Source organism: Vulpes lagopus, chromosome 15 (assembly GCF_018345385.1).
Source record: "Vulpes lagopus strain Blue_001 chromosome 15, ASM1834538v1, whole genome shotgun sequence".
NCBI classification, from domain to species: Eukaryota; Metazoa; Chordata; class Mammalia; order Carnivora; family Canidae; genus Vulpes; species Vulpes lagopus.
Genome location: NC_054838.1, coordinates 2,454,618 through 2,480,086, shown reverse-complemented (window position 1 = coordinate 2,480,086; position 25,469 = coordinate 2,454,618). Strand labels below are relative to the sequence as shown.

The window sequence follows — 25,469 nt, the reverse complement described above, 5'->3', positions numbered from 1 at the left end:
CCTAAAGCTGCTCTGAACATTCACCTATAGATCTCCCTATACACAGGCACTGTTAGTTCTCTTGGATAAACCCCTAAGAGTAAAATGACTAGATTATATGATAGGTGGATGTTTAACCTTCTAAGAACTGCCAAAATGTTTCCCAGGCATTTCTTCCATGTAACATTCCCGTACGCAGCATATGAGAGTTCCAGTTTTCCATAGAGTCACTAATCCTCAGGATGGTCAGTCTTTTTTAATTCTAACTATTCTAATAGATATGTAGACATATTGCGATTTAGTTACTTGGAAATCATTCGGTCCTTTTGGGTCTCACTTTTAAGATTTGTAAGCTGGATTCATACCCACATTTACTGATTTCTAGCCACACTCGGCTCTCCAAGAGAAATCAGATGTCAAACATAATGGAGAATGTGTGCTTAAACATAGTTTTGTTTGAGGCTCAGTTTGCTTCTGTCTTTATATATTTTTCCTACTCACATCAGCAATGTTGAAAAAATGCTTGTTCATAGGTCCCCCTATGCATAAAAGCAAGCTATTTTTTCTCATAAAATAATTCATTGCAAATACGCACTTGTAGCTAGGACAAGCTTCCTCTTGCTTTTGGAAAAGCCTATTATGTTGCTTTGGGAATTTCCTTGAGATTTCATCTGGGGCTTTCATTTATTGGGCAAGAGTCCCTTTCCTATTAGGCAGAAGGCCTCTTCCCCCTTTATTATCCTGCCGGATACCCATAGCCTAAGCTTGAGCCATCCATGCCATGCTGGACTGACTTCCTTCTCCCTCCTGTTATTTTTATTCAACAGCTTGTATATCAGCACCTTAAATGAAACTCTTAACACCTCCAGCTATAACCACAGGCTTAAAATTGTTCTTCTTAGGTCCATGGCCTCCCAAATCATAGCACATCCCACTTGTTATATCTTAGTGGCTCTAAAATAATGATTTTGTACTTTTATACTCCTCCTTAGGGCAAGCTCTGAAGTTTTCCATAACTACTATTTTAGCTGTATCTCCCATTAGATACACGTAATCTCACATTACGTGCATGCCTCACTGTGTCTCGTGGATGTGTTTCTAAAAAAGTCAATGTTTAATTTATTGAGTAAAAAAAATGCCTGAAAGATCTGTGAGCAAACTTAGAAGAATAAAAATGAAGAGGTTTTTAAGGGAAATGTTGCTTAACCTATGACAGATCGTATACATGCAATGCAATTATTGGTAAGCATGGCTTTTTATTTGGGCCTTTTCTAAAGGCGCTGCTGTTTCTGGAGTAGGGGAGAGCCATCTTATCCTGGTGACCTAGAAGTCTCCATGTGTAAAGTCTCTGTAAGAACTCTGCAATAGGGATCCCTGGGTGGCGCAGCGGTTTAGCGCCTGCCTTTGGCCCAGGGCGCGATCCTGGAGACCCGGGATCAAATCCCATGTCGGGCTCCCGGTGCATGGAGCCTGCTTCTCCCTCTGCCCATGTCTCTGCCTCTCTCTCTGTGTGTGTGTGACTATCATAAATAAATAATTAAAAATAAAAAAAAGAACCCTGCAAGAGCCTGTTTCCTTCACTAGGTCTGTCATGAAGGAAAGCAGACAGCTGTTCAGCTGCTTGGCGGCAGCAGGTGTCTCTGTGGGATGCCTTTGGAAACAAAAACGCTGGATTCTCCCGCTGGGTGTAATTTTATGCAGAGCTCTGTAGAGAATTTCTTTATGGCCACTTTCTCGCCGTTATGTAATACATGGTGGTTATTGTTGTGAAAACCGATTCTTAGGACATTTTTAGAAATCCCAAGTCTTCACGATCATAGAAGTTTAGGGCCAATTAGGACATCTTGCACCTGTCCAGAAACCTTCCAAAGGAGCATGTTTTGTATGATGATATTTTCAGTAATGTTTTATTTTACAGGCCAACACACCCTACCTTTATCTGTTTTATATATTGTTGGGCTGTGTGTCCCAGACGTTACAATTAAAATGCACATTGATATTCTTTTGCGGCCCTCATTGACCAGCCTCTAGACTGTAGACTGTGCAAAGAGGACACCATTCTATTCCCACTTCCCTTATAATAAAGTTCTTTAGCCCCGAATTGGCCTTTCTCTCCTGTGAGAATAGTGTCGCTATTTTTCCCGTACTTTCTATAGTACATGTATGACCGCCAAACGAATGTTACCTTGGCCGTATTGGTTTAATATCCCTCACCTAGTAGTGTAAAATATAAATAGAGTGAGAGCATTATGCAAATGAAGAGAAGCAAAGGTAAGTTGAATTTTTAATTTATTATAATCAAACAGTCCTTGCAGCCCTGCAGTCCTTCAGTAACATCATATAACTGTACACTGTTCTTTATAAAAATTCAGATAATGTCTGATTCAAAAAAAAAACCACTTGGACTATATCCTAAATGTTTAGTGATATATGAAACTTCTTAAAAATAATTGTTGCTGCTGTTGGACCCTATGGCACATTCTAAGAGATGTCAGAAAGTCAGGCCAGCACTGCCATACCTTTCCATTGGAAGCACTGGCTCCCTGGCATAATTCTGCATTTTGCAACTTCCTCAATACTGGAAGTTCTTCTGACAGTGTAACTAGGTATGCTTCAACTGAACACCTAACTTTTTAAATTTTTTTTTAAATATTTCATTTATTCATGAGAGACACACAGAGAGAGGCAGAGACACAGGCAGAGGGAGAAGCAAGCTCCCTTGAGGGAGCCCGACATGGGACTCGATCCCAGGACCCCGGGGTCACACCCTGGGCTGAAGGCAGACGTTCAACCCCTGAGCCCCCCAGGTGTCCTGAAAAGCTAACTTCAGCTTGACAATCCATGGCTCACAAATACTTCCTCAGGGTGCTAGAACCACTTCTTAGCAGAAATGAAGACCAAAGGGAAGAAAAGGGAAGAAAGAAGAAATGGGGGAAATGTTGAGAGTCCTCCCCTCTCCCCATGAGCAAATCAAATGAAACCATTGTAGGACCCATGAAAGGATCTCATATTATCTATTTACAAGCCACAAAATAGTGTGATTCCATTGGGAAAAAAAATCATAGAACTTAAAATGTGGACTATAATCACTAGATTATTGTAATCAATATGTGACTAATATTTTTGCTTTATTTTCCATTAAGGTGACATACTTGTTTGATAACGGAGGCACAGTCTTCTTTGCTATTTTTATGGCAATATGGGGTAAGTATGTTCTGTTACTTAATTGCTAGTCCTCATGTTCTGAGGCCTTTACTGTGTTTCTTCGCACACACACACACACACACACACACACACACACACACCGTGTATAATTCAACTCTTGCTCTGTTTGCCCTCTTCACACATTCACTGATTCTTTGGGAATTTAACTCTTGCTCTAATCCTAAAGCCTGGGCCTTCCTATACTAAGGAGAACATTTTCCCTGCCAAAAGCAGGTGATGATTAAAAACAAACTGAAACATGCTAAAATCCAAATTACGCTGCGTGTACTTCTGCGTGTAAAACCGAGGCTCAAGAAATTTTTCATCTGCATAATATTTCTCTTTGTCTATTTGCTTAACCTATACTTTATACACTTAGAGATACAGGATCTATTCCATATATGATTAATAATATCTAATACACAATAACTCTTGTTCTTATTTAACATCTTAAAACTGTAGAAATTCTGTACAGGTATATGCTCTGGTTGACTTTTTTTCCACCATGCTTCCCATTGACTCTTTAAAGCACCCAATTAATTGATTCTAAACTAACTCAGGTTAGAAGTCCCCACCCTTTGAAGAGAAGTGAGGCCTTTCCTGGTTAGAGTCGGCTTTCCTACCATTATCCTGTTAGATGCAAAGTCATTGCCAGCTTGGCACTTCCAGGGGCTGACCGTGTATGTGCTTGCTGATACACGGAAGTAAAATGAACTAGAGTACAAATGTCCCACGCCCATTTCCTTAATTTCCCAGGAACAGAAACTCCATATAATCTCTCTCTTGTTTAAGTCAAAAATTTTTTTAAAGATTACTGTTCCAGTTTTCCCTCAAGAGCATGCCAATCTTGGTGCAATTAGGACAACAGGGTTAATTAAGTCATCAGGCAGGGCAATCACCGTGAAGCCTTTTAGTTTCACCTGAATCCCACAAACATTTCCCACTAAGAATAAAAGAGACCAAAATACAAATTGAGGTTACTCGATAGATGATTCAGCGCAGCCAAAAACAGTAAGAAAGGAAACCTTTTAGATGATTTATCCTCTATGTTTCTGCTACTAAGTCTCATACTTTTATAGTTCTCCTTGGCACAGCCACATGACAGTGATCTTGCTTCAGCTTTTGGAAGATGGGTTTGTGAAAAGCCTAGGATGTAGGCGATCGTTTGCCGTCAGAAGCCTTTTTCCCCTTAGTTCTATACTGAGGTACGAAGTTGAGGTATGTCATCCATAGGAATGCCGTCACGTGCGTTTTCTTGGCCTGCTGGCACAGATGAATCATTCACAGTTGAGCTGTAATAACTAGAATTGCCAAAACTCGCGTCATAAGGTTCTGGTGCATTGTCTAATCGCAGAACTAAAAAAGCAACAACAAAAAAAATTATCTTATGGTGACAGTCTTGGAAGATGCATGCGCAGGCATCAACCAGACTATAGGAATTGTTCTAGATGAGTAAGTAAGTAAGGACATCTTTTGTCTGGGCTTTGCAGAGACTGGTCTTGAAGTCTTAAATAAGTATATATTTTTCAAGATACCTTTCCTTTTAAGACTAAGAGAACAGTCTGACTTCTAAAATGATTTCATTGCTGGTGGACCAAAAATAAAGGAACTAAGGGAGAAGTCACAACAAGAGCAGAGCCGTACTCTGTGTGGAGAAGGACAGACGTGTGTCTCATTGACTTTTGAATCTTGTGAACTCAGAGCCTTGTCAACACGTCCAGAATTTTTACTTCTGGTGTAAAAAAATAGCTTTTAAAAATTGAAGAGCATTAATCTTCAATCAGTGTCTTTATGGTTGAGCCAGGGAAGATGGAGATGGATGAAAACAATCTGTAAAACCTTACGTTTCCTCGTGATGGATCCTAGTTACCATGCACTTGACGGTCTTTGATTAATGGTATAGGATTGTGTTTTACTATTTCAACGAACAGCCAATTATTACTTCGTTAAAGATCTTGAATTGATCTTCAAAGAAAACTTGGTGCGTACTTGGTATCTCTAAATACTAAAGCTGTGACTAATTACTAATTAGATCAGTGATTTAATTATTCAGTTAGGTATTCTCATACCCTACCTATTCTTGAATTCTTCTGTTTATTGACCGGGGGTCCAGGAACCTTAGGGATTTGGGGGAGGTTTCTCAAAGCTGTCTGGAAGGAGGAAGACAGGTGGTGTGATTGAGTTATTCCCTTATGCCTCATCACAACATCTTAGACTATATCAGTTTGATTGACTGAGAGTTTGTCTGTGATTACAGACAAAGAAAAGATTCTGGGGTTTTAAAAAAAAAGAAGTTTGGAAACCCCTGTTGTTTGAAATCCTATCCTTTAATTTTGAAAAGTGCCACTTCTTATTTTATATGGATTGCTAGAAACCCCCCAAAATAGAATTCAGTTAAATTTACAATCAGTGGATTTGGTTCCAAAGATGAGTAATGTCAGTCATGAACTGAATTTAGTGAAATCATTAAGACTTTACTGACAGGATGTACCAGGGGCTCTTGACTATTTTTTATGATGGCAAGAATCCAAAAAACAAAACAAAACAAAAAAAAATGATGATCCCATTCTATGAAATTATTTCATTTCTGTTCTAATTGGTATTAAATTAAGAACAAATCTAGTTCTTTATTATTAGCAGATACATGTCTTATTCAGAGATATCATAGATCTTTCCATCATGAATGAAAAGTTCCTGATCTATTGTGACTTTATAGACCCAAATGCACAACTCCTTATAGATTCTGTTTTAGAGACTTGTTGAGACAATTGATGGAGGGCTCCTGTGTCCGCGTAAACCTTAGGAACTCCAAATTGGAGGAAGTCAGTGTTCAACCTACTGCTGCTAAGAGACCCAGCAATGGCAGAGAATATGGCTGAGCAGCTACTTGCTAACAAAACTGGCCACTTTTCCCTCCATAGCACACCATTATCTTCCAATTCTAGAGACATGTTTTAGGTTCTGGGATCTGGTTTATTTAAAACTAATGGTGATGCAATGAGCCACAGTTCCAACTGGTTTTAAAATTCCACCCACAGGTCCGTACTTATTTTGGTGATGTTCTTTGAGAAACAGAGAGTAGATCAGAATAAATCTCTAGTCTGTTTCCGTCATGTGAATCTCCAGATCCCTTCTAGATAACGTAGCGAACATCAGCACCCTCATTTAATTAAAACCACTGCGAGCAGGTGAAGTTCTAAAAGTTGTTTTTACCTGGTTCGTTTCTGTCATCATAAAGTCGCCGATGGGAAAATGAATCCGTTTTCCTTTTTCCACACAGCAAGTAGCCAACAAGACTAAGCAATGAAGCACCCAGAATAGCACCTAAAATGGCCCCAAATACTACTCCTGTATTTTTATTCTCTAGAGAACAAAGAAAAAATAATTAACCGATAAAGAAAGAGAAAATGATCTTTCAAAGAAGAGAAACATACACATTGGACTTTCTTTATAACAAAGAATATTTAAACAGTATTTTTAAATTAGATAATGGTGATGTGTGTGTGTGTGTGTGTGTGTGTGTGTGTGTTTTATGAAGTACTGAGTATTTGGGATATATTGGCAAATGTGCCTCCCAATAAAACCATACTTCGACTTTTTAATTACGTTGAAATACTTCTTAGTTTTAGAACTGTCTCTTATTCTTCTATTAACGACAGTAGTACTGAAATGCCATGTGTATGCTCCATTAAGACCTAATTTCTACATTAAGTGCCATATTAAGTTTTTAATCAACCCTGAATCTCTAATGAATGTTAATGATGCAATGAACTATGAGCTTGTTTCGATAATAACTGAAAAGTAAAACGCTAGTGGTGGGTGATAGAAAATGAATCCACAAAATCCCAACCAAAAAGGTGTTATAAGGGAAAAGCAGTGTATCCTGAGACAGGGTATTTCTAGACACAAAAAATAGACCAGAGTAAGATGTTTGCAGTGTCTCACACGTTGAGAACAGAGGTATAGCTCTGAGGTTAAAGGAGTCCAAAATTTCACTCTATCATCCCTTTAACCAAGTACCTTACTTGAAGACTAAGTTTGTTATTAATAAACTACGCAATCCCCCCTGAACTCATATTTAGTGTGGTGTATTTTCAGTCTTTTAAAAATTTCATGAGCATGCTATTCATTAAGAGGAAAAGGGATCTTATAAAGCCTGTAATTAAACTCCATTTATAAAAAAAAAAAAACTAACCTACACATTGGAAGCTTAACAACAAAATTATTACTATAATGAAAGCAAAGCAAAGTTACCTAATTTCCTTTTGATTAAAGAGCAATGGTGGCCGTAAGTGCTCAATATTCTTAATATGTATATTGAGTTTAGAGAGACAAAAGAGAGAGAATATTTATTAAAAATCTTTCTGATATAGGGTCTCCTAGGTGGTTCGGTCAGTTAAGCATCTGACTCTTGATATTGGCTCAGGTCATGATCTCATTGTCATGAGACTGAGCCCCATGCTGGGGCTCCATGCTGGGTGTGAAGCCTGCTTAAGATTCTCTTTCCTTCTGCTCGCCCTGCCCCTCTCTTGCTCTGTCTCTAAAAAAAAAGAAAACTTCCAGATGTAGTATCCAAGTATGTCTGAATGAAAGGATGTGTTAAAATTATAGCTAACATGAAAGTAGGTGTACATAAAATGTTTTAACTGCAGTGTTATTGTAAAGCCTAGATGTCAGAACTTAAAACTTTTCCTGTACACTGACAACTTGCAAGTAGGAATTTGTATATATGATTTAGTGTTTACATCATTAATATAATCTGGAAGTAAGTTGATTGGAAATCATTGACTTCATGGAGGAAATAAGTATTTTTTTTTAATTTCAGGGAAAAACAAATACTCATATGTGGAACTTAAGAAAAAAAAACAGATGAACATAGGGGAAGTGGGTGCAAAAGAGGGACGCAAACAATAAGAGACTTTATGATAGAGAACAAACAAGTCTGATGGAGGGAGGTAGGGGGATGGGCTAGATGGGTGATGTGCACTAAGGAGGCCACTTGTGATGGGCCCTGGGGTGTTATATGTAAGTGATGAATCACTAAATTCTACTCCTGAAACCAATGTTACACTATATATTAACTCACTAGAATTTAAACCAAAACTTAAAAAAAAAAATTGCAGGGAAATAAGAACTTAGAATTTAAACCAAAACTTAAAAAAAAAAAAAATTGCAGGGAAATAAGAACTTAGAATTTAAACCAAAACTTAAAAAAAAAATTGCAGGGAAATAAGAACTTGGGTAGACCTAAAAAAAAAAAAAAAACCATGATGAATTTTCATTAAATATTAAATTATAATATAAATATTCATTAAATATTAAATATATAATATAAATAATATAAATATTTCATTAAATATTAGAGATATTTACTGCTCTATGTTTTAAAGCTTGACATAATCCATAAATGAAACATAAAATGTTCCTATAATACACTTTTCTTGTGATACTCACAGCTATATTCCATTTTTATGGTGTTCATTAGGTACTAAAAATCCAGGAGGATTTCCTTTTATTGAGTTTATTTACATTTAAAACAATATATATCCATGTTCTGTTTTCCTGTGATTGCTATGTGGTATCAGATAATTTACACATTCATGTATTTCAATCAGTTTTCATATACATGTATTTTTGGAGTTCAGTTGCATATTATTCCTAAAAACATGGGACGTTTCAGGTAGTTTTCTCAGATTCAATGAAAATCATTACCTGGTATCTCAAAACTGTACCACTACCTCGACCTAACCCACCTCTAATTTTGTCCTGCCATCTCATCACGTTCCCAAGTGTAATGACTCCTGTATGCTGCCTGAAGCCCCGGAATCCCTTCACTATTTCCACTGAATATCATGGTTGCCCCCCAAAAGTGAGAACCACCTGTGCTACTGTAGTCTCTTCCTTTTTTTCCCCCCAATATGGCATATTCCTTAGATGTGACCTATATGACTTAGTTCAAGATGCAGTTTCACACTAGAGGAAAGTTAAATCCATTTATATTTACCTTCTTGGGGGTCTGATGTGTTTGAGAAGATTTTTGAATTATTGGTAAACTTTAAGGTGGGCTGTAGAGTTGTTGTTTCTCGGTAGGGGGTGAACCCTATGAAGCTATCATTGGATGTGGTGAGCCACTCATCTGGTTCTGTTACCATGGGGGTCACAGTCGTGGTGTTTGGTGCTGCAGGGAGGATGCTAACTGAAATGGAACTGTGGTCAGGAGTTTTCGTGGTATCACTGGCTGAAGGCCAAGTGAACTTTTCTGAAGACATAGCAGATGTAGCATTGGGAGGTGCTGAGACTGGAGGAGGATTTTCATCTGCTATCGATGAGTTCCGAGGCAATTTAGAAACAAAGCTGTGGATCAGAGGAGGGTCTGTGGGAAACATAGGCGTGGGTCTTAGATTCCCAGAAAAGTCGTTTGTTGATGAATTGTTGAAGACTTCTGTTGTTCCATGGTGTTTATTTGATGGATCCCAAAGAGAGGAATTACTTGCCTTGGGATTGGAGGTTTCTTTATTTTCTTTATCTGAGTTTGAATTTGTATCACTTTCCAAAGGAACAGATTCATTTTCCATTGTTTTTAAACCTGCTGCAACGCTTTGTGTTGTGGTTTTTTTTAGAATTTCTTTCCCATGGCTTCCAATTAATAGTAAACTAAACAAATTTGAAATCAACAGAATTTTGACTGAGGTCAACATTGTAGTCTTTTCTTGTATTGGTGTTATTAAGGAGAATCTGAAAACAAAAAAGGAAAAGAACAGACATCTGAATTATTAAAGTGGTGAGTTTTTTTAAGTGGATCTACATCTTTAAAGTGATAAAAAATCTTGAGACATAATACTGAATTGATAATACCATACCTTTATTCCAAAAGTTTATTTTCTTTGGATTATATACTAAAACAAGAGTGAATTCTATTTTCTATATGACATTTATTTCTTCTTTCTTCTAAGGAAATGCCATGCAAAAACTTTGTCAAGCCAGATGCCACTATTGTGCTATTTCAAAGATCATTTAGCTTGGGACAAGTTGAAATACATACATATTTTTTCATATATATATATGTGTGTGTGTGATATATATATATATATATATTCATATATATATGTGAAATATTATATATGGATTGCTAAGTAAGATATTATAAAATATAGGGCATGTAGAGCTGGTTGGTTTCTTTTACCGGTTTAAGAAAATATGTTTTTTTATAAAGATGTAATTTGGAATATTTATTATGAGAATGATCTTGCCGGTTATACTCTAAACATACCACTTTAAAGTGAATCAGTGAGGACCTCCACTTGAAGGCATTTTATTAGTGCCTAATTTGAGTTATTTGAATTTTAAATTACCACCCCTTTTTTCACAATATTATTTTTCATGATGCCCTTCTTCCTATTAATCCCAAATTGGGGAAAATCAAGAAGACCTTCAGATTTCAGGATACTCTTTCCATGTAGTCCCTTATTATATAAATGAAGCATCTGGCTGGGAGCATGTGTAGAAAAAAATGACATAGCTAGATAGTAGCAGAGTTGGGGTTGAAACCCTTCCTGGTCCAGACCTTTAATCCAGGCATCATCATTATGCCTCTGAAATGGGGAAGTGCCACAATTCATAGGTAGGAGGATATGGGGAAAAGCTTTTAAAATTAGAGACTTATATTAAAATTCTGAATGAATAACTGTGAAAATAATCATCATAATAAGCAGTGGCTTTATCATCATCATCATCATCATCATCATCATCATCGTAAACGTCCTGACTTCTCAGTGTTCTGAGGACTAAATGAAATGACGTACGTGGAAGTACTATAATCAACACCGGGCCCAAAGTAAGCGGCTAATAGACTTAACCTCCATTTTTTATTATGAAAATACAATAATATTTCTGTAAGAGTCTTACAGTTCGGGGATCCCTGGGTGGCGCAGCGGTTTGGCGCCTGCCTTTGGCCCAGGGCGCGATCCTGGAGACCCGGGATCGAATCCCACGTCGGGCTCCCGGTGCATGGAGCCTGCGTCTCTGCCTCTCTCTCTATCTCTCTGTGACTATCATAAATAAATAAAAATTAAAAAAAAAAAAAGAGTCTTACAGTTCAAAAAGTTGGCGATATCATCACCACCGTGATGATCCTCATGGTGATCCCTTGCAAAGGGATTGCTTACAGTTTGCAAAGGAAGAGACTGAGGTTCACAGTGGTTAGTAATGATAGCTGGTGGGTGGAAGAGCAGCCTGCAATCCAAGTCTGTGGACTTCAACCTAGTTGGATGCCAACATGGGAAACATCTTTGATATAAAAAATATCCCCTTAACAATGTTAGACTATTCCCCTCAAACAATAAAGCCTGAAAATTGATGTCCTGTTCTTTGAATTGGATCTTAGAGCTTATTTTTCGTCAAAAGATTCCAGAATGACTAAGAAAAGGGGGGATGTGCGCTTGCTATTTTTAAGATCCAGTAATATCTGGCGTTTCTTAAAAGCTCTCCCGGAAGTGTTTACAATTATGTTCAACCTTGATGATCTTTCATTAGAGTCTGAGGGCCTCTAAATAATCCCTCTGATTTTCTTTTGGATTTCTCCCTGCTTAATGATATCTTATATAGGGGGACAACTTAAATATATTTATAATACATCCTGATACAGATTTCCTTCAGAAGCTTTTAGAAATATAATACATCCTGTGTCCTATGCTTATCACTTTAAAAAACTCTACTTAAAAAGCAAGGCGGGGGCACCTTGGTGGCTCATGGGGTTGGGCATCTGGCTCTTGGTTTTGGCTCAGGTCATGGTCTCATGGGTCCTGAGAAGGAGCTCTGCCTCCGGCTCCGCCCTCAGCGAGGAGTCCCCTGGAAGATTCCATCCTTCTGTCCCTCCCTCTTCCTCTAAAATGGTGGGAAGAATTTCTAAAAAGCATTTTACATTCCCCGGAAATCCCTCCACCCCTTGACCCCCTACACCACCGATACTGTTTCCTGATCTCGTAGAAACTACAAGGGTGTTTGTATTTGTGATACTGTGTGTTTATATGTCATTCACTTTTCCATGATAGCCAAGAAAATGGGAGTGAGATCCTGAAACTCATTACCACACCTGGAAAACATCACTCCTCTGCTTTTGTCATATCAGACGCTTCACGCGTTTTCTCACTTAATTCTTACCAAAAACAATCAAACAGACCATGAGGAAGGGATGATCCATCCTGTCTCACACAGAATTAAATGGAGCATTAAAACTGTCCATGATGTGAGGCCAGGAGTGAAGCCTATGACCCTTGGCTTGGGGGTGGGGGGGTGATGTCAGGGTGGTGGGAGGGAGCCCCACCCAGGCCTCTGGCTCAGGCAGAGTCAGCCTGGGACTCTCGCCCCTGTCCCCGGCCCGCCCTCTCTAATATAAAAAAATAGGTCTTAAGGAAAAGTGTCCTAGGACTCAGAGTGGTGACTGAGAGGCATTAAAGCTAGTCATCATTCATCCGTGTAACGGAAATTTCAAAGCAATGCAGAAATTGGATACGAGAGCATATAGAATTTAGGTGCTTCTTAGAACTTCTTCCCACCAACACTTGTTTTTAGTACAGCTTCTCCAAACTTTGTTATTTTACCCAAAACCCAAAGCAGTTTGGAACACCATTATTTTAAACCCATGGAAAAACCGGGCCTTCTACCGTACGTACCCCACAGACACACTAGATACACCTTTATCTCAATTTCAGAAAATCCCGACAATTGTCTATGATTCTAGGTGGACACCTGTCGCGCTTAGTTCGCACAGTAACAAATCCGAGGCTATCGTCCCCAGGACGTGCAGCTCACGACACAGTGTCAGGCTGACGGCTCACCCAGCTTAACAGCGCTGGCAGGTGTCTTCTCAGAAGCCTCCTTCTGTGAACTCTGGCGAGTTCACAGCCCTTTTTTACGCTAATTCCATCGTCTGATTAGATTTATGGATTGCACTTGGCCACCCATTGTGTCGTCATTCCACATTTGGATGGGCTTTCCCTTAGTGGCTGTCCTCGCTTCCTAGTGAAGTGGTCACCGGGAGGGGGAACAAGCAACCCTTAGCTGTTCCAGTTTTCTCGTGTTACATGAGCTTTCACTCCCTTCCCGTAACCAGAACCCCCCTACCGAGAGCCAGCAAAGAGAGGTTTTTTTTGTTCCTGATTCACTTTGTAACACTGAACCTCCAGTGGGATCTCCGTCCCCCTCACCCAGCTCTTGATGGTAACTTGAAAACCTAAGGTACGAGCACCCCAGTGGGCCCGGCCTCCTCTCACTGCCTGTGATCTGTCCCCCGGGAAAGCAGAGAGGGGAGCAGAGAACGATGCTCGAGGTGAATACCGTGTGCTCCCCATTCCAAAAATAATAGAGCTGTGGGGGAGGCTTTGTGAGCATGGCTTTGCTCCCGCCCTCCCGGGACCGCTGGGCCTCCGCGCCTCGGAGAGACGAGGGTCCACCTCTGGCTCAGGGCCCTGCATCTAACAGGGGGGGAAGCAGCCAGGATTTGAAACCATCCACTATTCAGAACCCCAGGCCCAGGGCTTCTGCTGGGCAAGGACTAGGAAACTCTGGTCAAGTCCGACCCCATTCCGAATGGAGCAAAACCCATCAAAACCCATCGTAAGCCGCAGAGGTCGTGGAAGGGGCACAGAAGCTCTGAAGGGCAACGAAGGAAATCTGTGCTCTTTCTCCCTTAACACTCCTCCCGGCCTCTCTCCATCGCTGGAGTTTCAGTGTCTAAAGTATGTTGTGTTCTTGTGATGGAAAGTTGTGCTGGACGACGTGGGCCGGGGGGGGGCCTGGCTGCGTGCACCCAGGTGCGTCGTCACCCAGCTTGCCCTGTGGAAGCAGATGGAAGCGGGAGGAAGGACAGGTGCAAGTACAGGTGGAGGGGCGGCCGGGAGAGCCGGGGGCACCGTGTCCCCAGTTCTTCCTGGCCCTTCCGGCCCCTAGGGGGGCACCCAGGGAGCAGTAACAGGGGGTGGGCATCGGAGCAGGGCGACGATCATTACAAACCTGGGGAGCTTCTCAGATTAGAATTCTTAGAAGGGGAAGAGAAAGGAGGGGGGGGGATTCCCACCTACTTGGTGATACTTTAAACACAGATTCTGGACCTTTCTGCGTATATTGAGCCACGTTTATTGTTTCTGGTGTCTACCAAATTTTAGAATATGCTTTCAGAGGGTGCGAGTGACACGGGTCATTACGGTTTTTTTCTTGAGTGACTACCATATGCAGAGAGCCAACGAACACGATTTTGTCGCGTTTTTGGTGTTGGCACCAGAAAGTGGTTTCACGTTAGGCCTTTCGTATGCGGGCTGCAGAGGTCGGTAAGAGAAAAACAACCGGCATGGCCATGAAGGGGAGCAACCCCAGAGTCTGTGCATGACTTTGCTTCCCGCTAAGTGCACAAAGTCATCATTCTGTCCCGCCTTCCTGCTGTAACCGAGTCAGTCGCATTTTATATCAAGCTTTAAAAATAAGGTGGCGGCCTGGCTTGGAGCAGGTGATCAACCTACGCAGGGGAAGGACCGTGCGAGCTATTGGCAAGTCCATCCAGCCCTGGGCTTTTGCATTACAGCGTTGGTTCAGGTACACTGAAGGGAAGCCGCAAAGACCTGTTGCTGCAGCGAAATACTGAACAGTCCGTAGTCCGCGCTGCTCTCAGTTGCTCTCGCTTGCTTCCTATTACGGATCTCGGCCTGCAGGTTAGACAGTCGGGGACTGTTTCTCTTTGCCATAGGAGATCCGGTGTGACATTAGCCGACACCCCAGGCAGGCCACCGTGTGCTACTCTCGCCTTTACAACCTTGAACAGTATTTGGCTTTTCCGAAATGAAAGAGCCCCAGTAAGGGACATAACGAACCACGGAAAGTCTCCTTCATAAGAGGGTCTTGAGAGGATGAAAAGGCTCAGTGGCCCAAAAGGAGGCTTGGACCCGAGGACCTTAGGCATATCAGTTCTCTTTCATTTGAGTTAAAAAGGAAAGAAGAACAGTACTTTCCTTCAGGGGAAAACAAAACAAAACAAAAACCAGCAACAACAAATTCCAAGTTTGTGAACATAATTCTAAATAAAAGACTGGGGTATGCATAAATGCAGGAAAAGTATATAGAATGTCATGGCCCCTGCTACTCTGAGCATTGTTCATCATGAACTCCAGTCCTTTTTTTTTTTTTTTAACTCCAGTCCTGACATAATCAGGTGGGAGAGCATCGGGCTCAGAAAGAAAGACTGTATCCAGAATATTCTGGACCCAAATTCCCAAGCATGGGGTTCTGAGCCTCCTATTATATTCCACCGTTGGTGAAAAATACCTCAATGGATCTGCTAGAAAGTGCTAAGCAGTGACTCAACACCCCTCTAATCAAAGGAGTCTGACGTAGCCACAAACTGAAAATGATCTTACGAAACTTTATTTTCACCTTCCTTCCTTGCATAAGGTGCGCTCCGTGGCACCTGCCGTGGCCACGCGGACTCCCAGGCGGTGCCTGGCCTGCACGCGTACCACTACCACGCTGTGACCTGGATGCAAACACGACACTTTGCCAGTTTTCTGGTTAATGAAACCTTTGGAAAAGATGCATAGAAGCTTGTGATCCATCGTGTTCAGAGAGTGTTTTTCAAGACCTGTCATATTCCAGTACCTTGGCAGGAAGCTCAAAGCCCGAAGGCACGATTCAGAGCTCAGTGATCAAGTCGTACCCGTGCGCCCCCACTTTAAACGTCGCGACGCTGTTCCTAAGATCTGACCTGAGGCGGCTCTCTCCGGTAGTCATGTACACTTTAGGTAAAGTTTGTCTTTCACTCTCGAGCTGGTTTCATCATCGAGCGAACCTGGCCATGACCCGTCAGGCTAGGTCACTTGGGGCAAGCGCCTGCTCGGAAGGCGGCTCCCCGATGAAACAGCTCCCCACTTTGCCGGGGTCCCCGTGGCCACTTGCCACACTGCCCCGGGCAGGTGAGCCAGCTTTGATTCTCTGTGGCAAGTACAGAAGGAGGAGGCAGGGAACAGAGGAAGGGGGAGAGGGGGGAGAAGTCGGGGAGCCCGTGGCACCCAGTCCGCACTTACCTCCAGGTCCTGGAGGCTGTCTCCAAGCAGGAACCCCAATATCCCAGACGGCGTCCTGGCTCAAGCGAGCCTGCCGAGCTCGGAGGGAGCGGGTGGGTCAAGTGTGACTGTCCCCCTGAGCCCGAGAGTGTGCGACCAGCAGAATGAGGCGCAGCTGGCCCGAGCCGCTGGGGTAATAGAGCACCAGGAACCTGACCGACCTGCTTCTCAGCTGGCAGCATGAAGCTATCACCTCATTCAGACCTTAAAAAAAAAAAAAAAAAAAAGAAGAAGTCCAACCCTCCCGGTTTCATAGGTTGGTCGTTTTGACTCTGGGGCAGGCCGGTTCCCTTGAGCAGCGGCAAAACAAGGGGCATCCATGCCCCGCCCTAAATGGAATGGGGGGGGGAGGACAGAGCCTTTGCTAGTGTCCCCTGGTGTGTCAGGAATGTGTGGCACATGCCAGATTCGCCCTTTGCAGGGGAGGAAACCGAAGTGCCCCCTGCCCTGCACCTGCTGCCCCGGGTGAGCCCCGAGTCATTCTCGGTGTGCGGCAGCTGCGAGGACAGGGCCCCGGGGCCGTCACAGACACGCGCGCTGCCCACCAGGTGGCCCCCGCAGGTGGCATCTGCAGGGATGCTGCGACGGGGTGCCGGACGCAGGTGGGCCCTGGCTGCCCTCAGGAGCTGGGGAAGCCCGAGAGCCTTCTGGATGAACCAGCGTCCGGGCTGGGCTCTCTCTGCTTTCGCTCTCAGTGTAGACGCTGGAGCGTTTCAGAAGTGCCCAGGGAACGCCTGATCAGATGCCGAACCTGGATGACCACCCTGGCACGCTTCCTTCACTTGCTTCCAAGGCTTCTTATGAAAGGGAGCCCTTTCTGGGAGCTTCTGCGCACTAGAATTTGGGGCCTGGCGCCAAGGCCCGTTCAGCTCAGTGCGGCTGAGGTTCAGGCTTAGTTTCTGTCCCGCAAGGGGGGAGGTTTCCCATTGCTGGGAGGGAAACGAAACTGTAGCTCAAGTCCAGGAGCTTCAAACTGAATGCAAAGAATGTGCCCGGTTAATTGGCCCCGGGAAAGTACAAGGTAATGCTATAGTTTTGGATTTTCTGAAGCCCAAAGGCCCCTTCAGAGTTTGATTAAGAAAGTAAGCCAACCCCTTAGGGGGGAAAAATGTTTACTCAAAGGAGATTTAAGCTGTATCTGCACTGGGGCGATGAAAAGCAAGTTGGTTGTAGTCAAACAGTTGGTTACTGAGCAATGGCTTGATGGAACTCGGTTGGTTGTTTTCAGATTTTCGGTTACTAGGAAAAAAATCCAGCTGACACAATATTTTCTGTCTACGTAGAGATCTGAACATGACTTGGCAGGGTTGGGTGTGCTGGGCCCCGAGGGGTTTTCCTAGATATGTGTATGAATAGCATTACCACTTTCTGACTCGACCCTAGTAATTACGGCCTATGCCAGGCGCGGAAATTACCAGGTGCTTCTGCTACAACCCTCTGCTTTCGCTGCATCAGTCAAAGCTCCTCTCCCACGGCCTTCTTTTCTGGAGACTCTGCCTGTGGCCTGAGAATCCCCTTCACCAATTGATGAGAAACGACCCCAGAGATAACCCCTACTCACCCTCCCTCCTGAGCACATCCAGAGGGAGAGTCATAAAATCAGAAGCATGCATGCATTTAATGCATCACTGGTTACTTAGCTCACTTAGCTGTGATCAGAAATCCTTATGAAATCACCTGAGTTGGAGTTAAAAAGTAATTTCTTGCCAAACAAACAAGTCTCAGGGAGACATTCCCAGGTATAGATGGTGTTCTAGGTAGGAGGACCGAGCCCATGCTGTCCCTTGTTTCTCCAGAGGAACTCAACGATAAGGGACGATTAGCTGGCAATGTCGTCAGCCAGGCCAGCTGGGATGACACATGGTGCAATGCCTGCCTAATTACTTTGAACCTCCCGACGATGGTACCTTCCATCTGGCCCTCTCCCATGGCTTCACACCAGTAAGTCTCACAATACTTATTGGAAGAAGAAATACCTTCTCTTTGTCGAAAGTGGTGGAACTGATAACAAGTGGAGTTGCTACAACGTGAAGTTACATTATGTTGTCACTGGTGGGTCTGAAAATAGAACCAGAATGCAGCTTGGGACCATGCCTCCGACAAAATTAAGACATTGTTCTGGATCCAAAATGGCACCCCTTTCATAAAAATCCTCTAGCGTCACATGCCTGATGCTGACGTCACATGTAGGGAATTTGTTGCCATAAGTGAAATCCCATTAACAGCAGGTTCCGAGTTCGAAACAGGATATAAATTGGATTTAGGTTTTGTCTGCCCACAGGAGCATGGGCACGCTAAGAAACAAATATTTGATTAATAATAAAATAAATAGCATCATGGTTAATATTATTTGAGGATGATATAATGAAACTCTTTAGAAATACAATGGAATTTGATAGCTGGAAAACTTCCCTTTAGTTGATACCATCTGTTTCAATATTCTGCTGGAAGAGAAATCGAGGGATCATTTTCCTGAACGCTGACAATTATTTGACAGAAGCTTATATTTTTTCCTACGTCATGTCATATTGTAATATTACAATATGATCTTCTTCATTTAACAATAACTTTATGGAGAGATTAAGTGCCCCATTTCGTTGCTAAGGACGTTCTACTACAATGCCCTCTTTTAAGTAGAAGTTGTGACATAGCACATACACGTATGCAGGTGTACATACTTGCACGCATGCCAAAATAAACGGAGAGCCAAGGAAGGTTGTAAAACCCTGATTTAACAAACACGATAAATCACATGCAAGCTTTAATTCAACAACAGTCCTCTAACACATGTTGCATTCCTAGCTACACATTTACATGAACATGTTTGCTTAGTAAATGTCCTTATAAAGACAGAAGATCAACATACAGCTGATGCTGAGGCCTCTCTCGTTGTGGGAAGGAGTAAGAGGTATCTATGGATACCTGAACCAATCGAAAAATAATCAAAAAGCCCGTTGACATCCTTAAGAGATGTGTTCATAATAAGATCTTAGATTGCATGTTTAAAATCCATTGAATTTTGGAATAAATTCTATCTAATTAATCATAATGATAACTCAATCCAGATTTTTTAAAAAAATAAAAGCCTCATGTTTACAAGAAATTTTTAATTTATATCTTTTTCTCAATGACCTCAAATGACCATCGATAGTTTTCTATTCTAATTTTTTTGTTGTTGTTGGAAGTATGACATGATAACAAATACTTCCAGATAAAATATGAAGGATAATATTCTGAGGTAGAACAGAAGTAGATTTAAAGATAAAATGGAACAATTGAATTTTTACAACAGAGAAGAGTTTATGCAATACAATTTTTAAAAGATATAAGTATAAAAGACTAATATGAGAGTCATATTTTAAAATACCATTTTTAAATAATGCACTGGAAATTATGTCTTTTGGGAATATTTACATATACGGTGAGGTAAGGTAGGCAAAGTCATTCTGTGTTGCTTGACACTTGGTAGGGCTCAATAACTATAATAATATGGTAACTATAATAATTTTTATTTAGACATTATAGAAATGAAAGCTTTGGCATCTTTGTGAACACAAATTGAAATGGCTCCAGGCCAAGCGTGGAAACACCTGTATTGAATTAGTTTGTGTCTATACCTTGGCACATAGTAGTTGCTCAGTAAATAGCAATTGAATGAAAAATGAAATAATTCTTCTCCAATTTTAATTGATTTTTTTCCCCGACAGAGACGCTTTCCCTAGTCATCCTTTATTGACCTGTTTTAATCTCCTTTCCCTGCATGATTTTACCCACAGCAGTTAAATCACTTAGCATACACTGCACCTTATTTTTGTTGTTTATTGTCTGTTCCTGTACTAGAAAGCTTGTGAAAGCAAGCATTTTTGGCAATTTAAAGCAATTAAGAAAGCTTTCTCCACAGAGCTAGAATAATTCCTTCTACGGACTACATGCTCAGTAAGTGTGTAAGTGAATAAACTAAATGAGTGAGGAGGTATATAAGCAAATAATATAACCAACAATAACGCCCCCCCAAAGTGAAAATACTAAGTATAAGACATCTGCAAGCTCACTTTTATTCTACCTCGAATATTCTTCCAATTGATGGCTCCTTCTGATGTGAAATCAGCTTTGTTTTTCACTTAAAGATACTTCCTGGGCATCTTTGTATGATTGTACACGTACATCGTTGAGCAGTTTCCTTGAGCAGGAGATAAGGGATGGGGGCCAGACGACAAAAAGAGCTGATTTTAACTATGAGTTCATAATATTCTGCTACACCAGGTGAGGGTGTAGATGCTACGGCACACAAGTGTAAGTGGGTAGGTGCGGTTGGGGGGGATAATTTCTTCTGGATACTTTATTCTTAATGATGAGGTGGATGGCAAACCTGCAATTGGGAGCGATGAGAGTGTATGTACTGGATGTTAAAAGAGAAAAGAGAAGGTGCGACAGCATGGCACAGGTCCCCTCAAATCATTAATTTAAGACAAATCAACTCACGAGCATCCCTGTGTTTTTCTCCAGTGGTGTTGGCGTGTATGAGTACAGACAGACGGTAGATGGAGTGTTGTTTTTACCTAGGGTCATGTTCAAACTGTGAGTTTATAACAAACTGAGATGATCTAGAGCCCTGAGGATGTGTGCGGGTGAGTGAATATTATTAGAATCATAAAGAAGAGAGTGAGAGCCCCGGGGATGAGAGGACAGTCAAAATATGATGGGGCTGAGGATTGAAAAATCTTGGTCAAGGGTCAGTGGATTGAAAAATCTGGGTCAAGGAGTTGTTGGAGCTTATAGGGAGTGAACTAGAAGGATGGAGGTGATAATCGAAGATTTTAGAGAGTGCAGTCATTGATCAAAATTGTGCTGTGGGAGTGGGTGAGTGACATAGAGTAGGAGAAGACAACTTTGGAGATAGAGCCGAGGTCCTGGCAAGATTGTATCTACTGCAATTTCCAAGAATTATTTTAGGAATCGTGTTGAAAAGAGTTAACACTAAGCTAAGGGTTTAAAGATCCTTGGCCAAGCCGGGGAAGAGAGCCCAGGGAGTGGTAGGTGACTTCCACAAGGACAGGTAGCAGGAAGTTCGGACTGACAACGTGAGACCCACATCTGTGAATGAGGAGGGAGAGGAAAGGTCTTGAAGTGGCAATGAGGAGCCAGAAGTTGGCCACCTCATCTTCAGCCCCGATCGGTGTGGGAGACAAGGAGCTATTACCTGAGAATGCCACGTGGAAGTTGGGGTCTCAGGGCCATCCCAGCTTTCAGTTAGCGCAAGAGGGCCCCGCGACATAAATCGCAGCTGATGACTGAGCGCAAGAGATACAGTGAAAGTATCTCCAAGTATTAGGAAAGAGGGGGAAGCTCACAAGGGCCATCTGTTTCCCTGAAACTAGAGGATCAAAATCCGAGGGTTAAGGGATGATCTGGAAATCCTGGTCTTCTCGAAAGAGCTGCTATGAACAGAATTAAGGAGCACAGTGGGCAGCCCGGGTGGCTCAGTGGTTTAGCGTTGCCTTCAGCCCAGGGCGTGATCCTGGGGTCCCGGGATCGAGTCCCACGTCGGGCTCCCTGCCGGGAGCCTGCTTCTCCCTCTGCCTGTGTCTCTGCCTCTGCCTCTCTCTGTGTGTGTGTCTATCATGAATAAATAAATAAAATCTTAAAAAAATAAATAAATGGAGCTCAGTGACCGAGCCCTGATGGACCCAGCTGTGAGTAATAACAGGAGGAACAGGTGTGCGTGCTTTGGATGCGGCCCTGAGGGCATCTTGCTAAGGTGGGAGCTCTGGGCTCCCTCTAGACTGCTGCTCACAGAAGAATCCTGAAGCGAGGCCTCCTCCGATTCCTGGCACCCACAACAACTGTCCAGCCTGGCAAGTGGCAACCTGCTGGATAATACTAGCGCCCTCCTTAGCAAGGCCGTGGCACTCTGGTGCAGCAAGGTTCCTTCCGTGTGATGGGGCAACGGCTACAGGTCTCCTCTTTTGAGAGCCCTAATTCCAGGCCGCAGTGTAATCTCTTTAGAGGCCCGCTGCTCAGCTCATCAGCTCTGCAATTTATTTTCATAGCAACTTGATGAAGTTACAGCGAGGCACAGATATAATAAAATGTCAAAACCGGCAGATCGATAATATAGCTTATTGTGTCACCTTGAGGGAAAGATTGCTTTATTAATGCTTTACCCCCCAAAAAAAGTATTAAGGCAGATCATTAGAAAATCCTGACATCTCTATTTTTTTTTTTTCTGGTTAGAAAGTTAGAATTGCTTCAAACACAGAGTTTGTTTACCACGACCTTGCAAGGGGCAGAGTGAGGAGAGGACGGGATGCTGAGGCTAGAGGTGGAGGCAGCCTGTACACCCTGAAGAAGGTTCTTGATTTGTTTCTCGGCTCAGAACCCAGGGCAGAAGAGAAAGGAAACTTATCCATGACCTGAAGGGGATTTTGAAATCGGGTTCACAGACTGCAAATAACAATGACAAGTGGCTTTCTCATCCATTTAAAGGACGCTAAGCACCTTAAAGACTTTAGAGAGAACAAAGAAAACATGTAAACATGTTATGTTTAACTAAGCTGACAGTTCCTAGAAGCTCTAAGCCATAGAAAAAGAAAGAAATTTTGGTACCGAATCCGGACAGATTCCTTAAAGAAGGACACTTAGGCTTATTGGGAAACCCTCCTTTGAATAAGTATTTGAAACCACTAGCCCTGCCTTAGGAGTCGGAGTGACCAGGGGTGTGAGGTCAAATTCATCTGGGGCAGGAAACGTTTATTCCTGGACTTTGGTATCATTACCAGTAAAATAACAATTAAAAAAAAATCATTTCTTGTACATGGAGCTGTTGTGAGGATCTAATGAGTGAACATTAAGCATTAATGTGTGAAACATTGAGCAGAATGGCTGACACGTGTGTGTGACACATGACAGCCGATCATGGGAAGGAGACACACAATTTTGGAAGCCACAAAAATATGAATAGGAAAATGAGGAACGAAAGTAACCAAACTGGGAAAGATCACAAATTTACAAGGTTTAAAAATCTCCCAATACATAAAATCAAAATCCAGAAAAGTAACAATATTTTAATTAGCTAACTGCCTGCTATCCGTATTGCTATCATGCTTTTTGTCCTACATTTCTGTGTTTTATGAAATTACCTTTTAAAGTGCCATTTAAAAATGTTTTGGAGGGCGTAGGGAAAAGTAATTTTCTTTCTTATTCCTCCAACATGGTTAATTGAAATTCTTTTTTGTGGACAGTTTTGAAAAGTTTATTTCAGCTTTATGATCCATTGTTGGTGGTGGTGGTGTGCATTTTTAAAAAGACTTTATTTATTTCAAAGACAGAGAGAGAGAGAAAGAGAGCAAGCATGAGTCGGGGGGCAGAGGGAGAGAGAGAAACAGGCTCGCCGCTGAGCAAGGAGCCCGATGCAGGACTCGATCCCACATCCCAGGATCATGACCCGAGCCAAAGGCAGATGCCTAACTGACTGAGCCACCCAAGTGCCCCATGTTGTACATTTTCAATATAATGATGTGTCTCACATAGGAGTTGAAATTATTTTTTTTTAAGATTTTATTGATTTATTTGAGTAGGTTACAGGAGGGCCAGAGGGAGAGGGAGAGAATCTCAAGCCGACTCTGCCTTGAGAGTGAGGCCTGAGCAGAGCTTAACTTCATGACCCTGAGATCATGACTGAGCCGAAATCAAGAGACGGATGCTTAACCGACTGAGCCACCCAGGCGCCCGACGACTTGACGTCTTGACAATAATTTTCTATAGAGTCGCGTCTGGCTCCTGTACTACAGATCTTATTTCTCTTGCTTGATGGGTGCTGGACACCACAGAACCTGCCATCTCTTTCTACAACCCCTGGTCTGGCACCTGAAAGAGTCTGCATATGAAGTAAAAGGAGTGTCCTCAGAATTCATGGCTACAGGAAGACAGTCCGTATTTATCGAACAACTTGTGAAAGTGTCTGCAAACCCACATAGATGGATCTTCCTAAATGCAAATTAAACGTATCCCTGACTCAACACTCGATTAGTCAGCTGTCAGGAACACTCAGGGCCAGCCTACCACCCAGTGTTGAGGAGGTCAGAGGTTCTGGCTGTGTGCACACAGCTTTTAGACACATCAAAACTACACACATACGCAATTCAATCTTTCTTTGACAAAGTAAATATTCCCTTGAATTGTGGACCAAGAAGCATTACATTTGCTGCTTCATGTCTGTCTCCACAAATTCAGATATACTGATCTAATAAAAAAAATACTGTTTTCAGACAATTAAGTTATAAGCATGTATCAAATTTTATTAGAATTTTCCTACAAAGGAAAATTCCTTTAAGATATCAATGCAGGGATGCCTGGGTGGCTCAGTGGTTGAGCATCTGCCTTTGGCTCAGGCCATGACCCCGGAGTCCTGGGATCTAGTCCCACATCGGGCTCCCTGCATGGAGCCTGCTTCTCCCTCTCTGTGTGTCTCTCATGAATAAATAAATAAAATCTTTTAAAAAAAATCTATGCAAAGATTTCTGCCTTGGTAGAGGCAGTGTTAAGAGAGTGGTTGATAATCATTTTTAGACGCCAAACAACAACAAAAACAGAAAAGATTTATGGTCAAAGAACTTTAGACTGTTGATGCACTGAATGGACAAGCAGCCAAACCTCCCAGAAGTTCTCAATCTCATTTAGGTCTTTTAGAAATTTGAGAAAGAAAGAAAGAAAGAAAGAAAGAAAGAAAGAAAGAAAGAAAGAAAGAAAGAAAGAAAGAAAGAAAGAAAGAAAGAAAGAAAGAAAGAAGAAAGAAAGAAAGAAAGAAAGAAAGAAAGAAAGAAAGAGAAGAAAGAAAGAAAGAAAGAAGAAAGAAAAGAAAGAAAGAAAGAAGAAAAGAAAAGAAAGAAAGAAAGAAAGAAGAAAGAAAGAAAGAAAGAAAGAAAAGAAAGAAAGGAAAGAAAGAAAGAAAGAAAGAAAGAAAGAAAAGAAAAGAAAGAAAGAAAGAAAGAAAGAAAGAAAGAAAAGAAAAGAAAGAAGAAAGAAGAAAGAAAAAGAAAGAAGAAAGAAGAAGAAAGAAAGAAGAAAGAAAGAAGAAAGAAAAGAAAAAAAGAAAGAAAGAAAGAAAGAAAGAAGAAAGAAAAAGAAAAAAGAAAGAAAGAAAGAAAGAAGAAAGAAAGAAAAGAAAGAAAGAAAGAAAGA

General features: G+C 41.8%; 2 protein-coding genes across 8 annotated transcripts in view; one reads left to right on the top strand and one right to left on the bottom strand.

The window, feature by feature from the left end:
- Positions 1–25,469, top strand: part of ANO3 (anoctamin 3) — a 395,575-nt gene that overhangs the window by 321,348 nt on the left and 48,758 nt on the right. For all 6 annotated transcript variants that reach the window (XM_041730536.1, XM_041730537.1, XM_041730538.1 and 3 more), the window contains one exon: positions 3,123–3,183. In XM_041730536.1, coding sequence (XP_041586470.1) covers positions 3,123–3,183 — 61 coding nt within the window. The remainder of the gene's footprint in view (positions 1–3,122; positions 3,184–25,469) is intronic.
- MUC15 (mucin 15, cell surface associated) lies at positions 1,517–16,772 on the bottom strand. 2 transcript variants are annotated; one of them, XM_041730545.1, is made up of 4 exons: positions 16,251–16,772; positions 9,188–9,918; positions 6,397–6,546; positions 1,517–4,443 (listed from the first exon to the last, which is right to left on the bottom strand). In XM_041730545.1, the coding sequence occupies exons 1-4, from the start codon at positions 16,469–16,471 to the stop codon at positions 4,379–4,381; spliced, it is 1,167 nt and encodes a 388-aa protein (XP_041586479.1). In that variant the 5' UTR covers positions 16,472–16,772; the 3' UTR covers positions 1,517–4,378. The 2 variants fall into 2 exon arrangements, with proteins under 2 accessions (XP_041586479.1, XP_041586478.1); XM_041730544.1 differs by having other exon boundaries at positions 1,517–4,539; positions 16,251–16,767.

Coding starts and splice junctions, on each gene's coding strand:
- MUC15 (XM_041730544.1), bottom strand. CDS start 16,471: ATGCTGCCAGCTGAGAAGCAGGTCGGTCAGGTTCCTGGTGCTCTATTA. Junction 6,547..9,187: donor CACATCAGACCCCCAAGAAG/GTAAATATAAAT, acceptor TTTGTTCTCTAG/AGAATAAAAATACAGGAGTA. Junction 4,540..6,396: donor TGATGACAGAAACGAACCAG/GTAAAAACAACT, acceptor TTGCTTTTTTAG/TTCTGCGATTAGACAATGCA.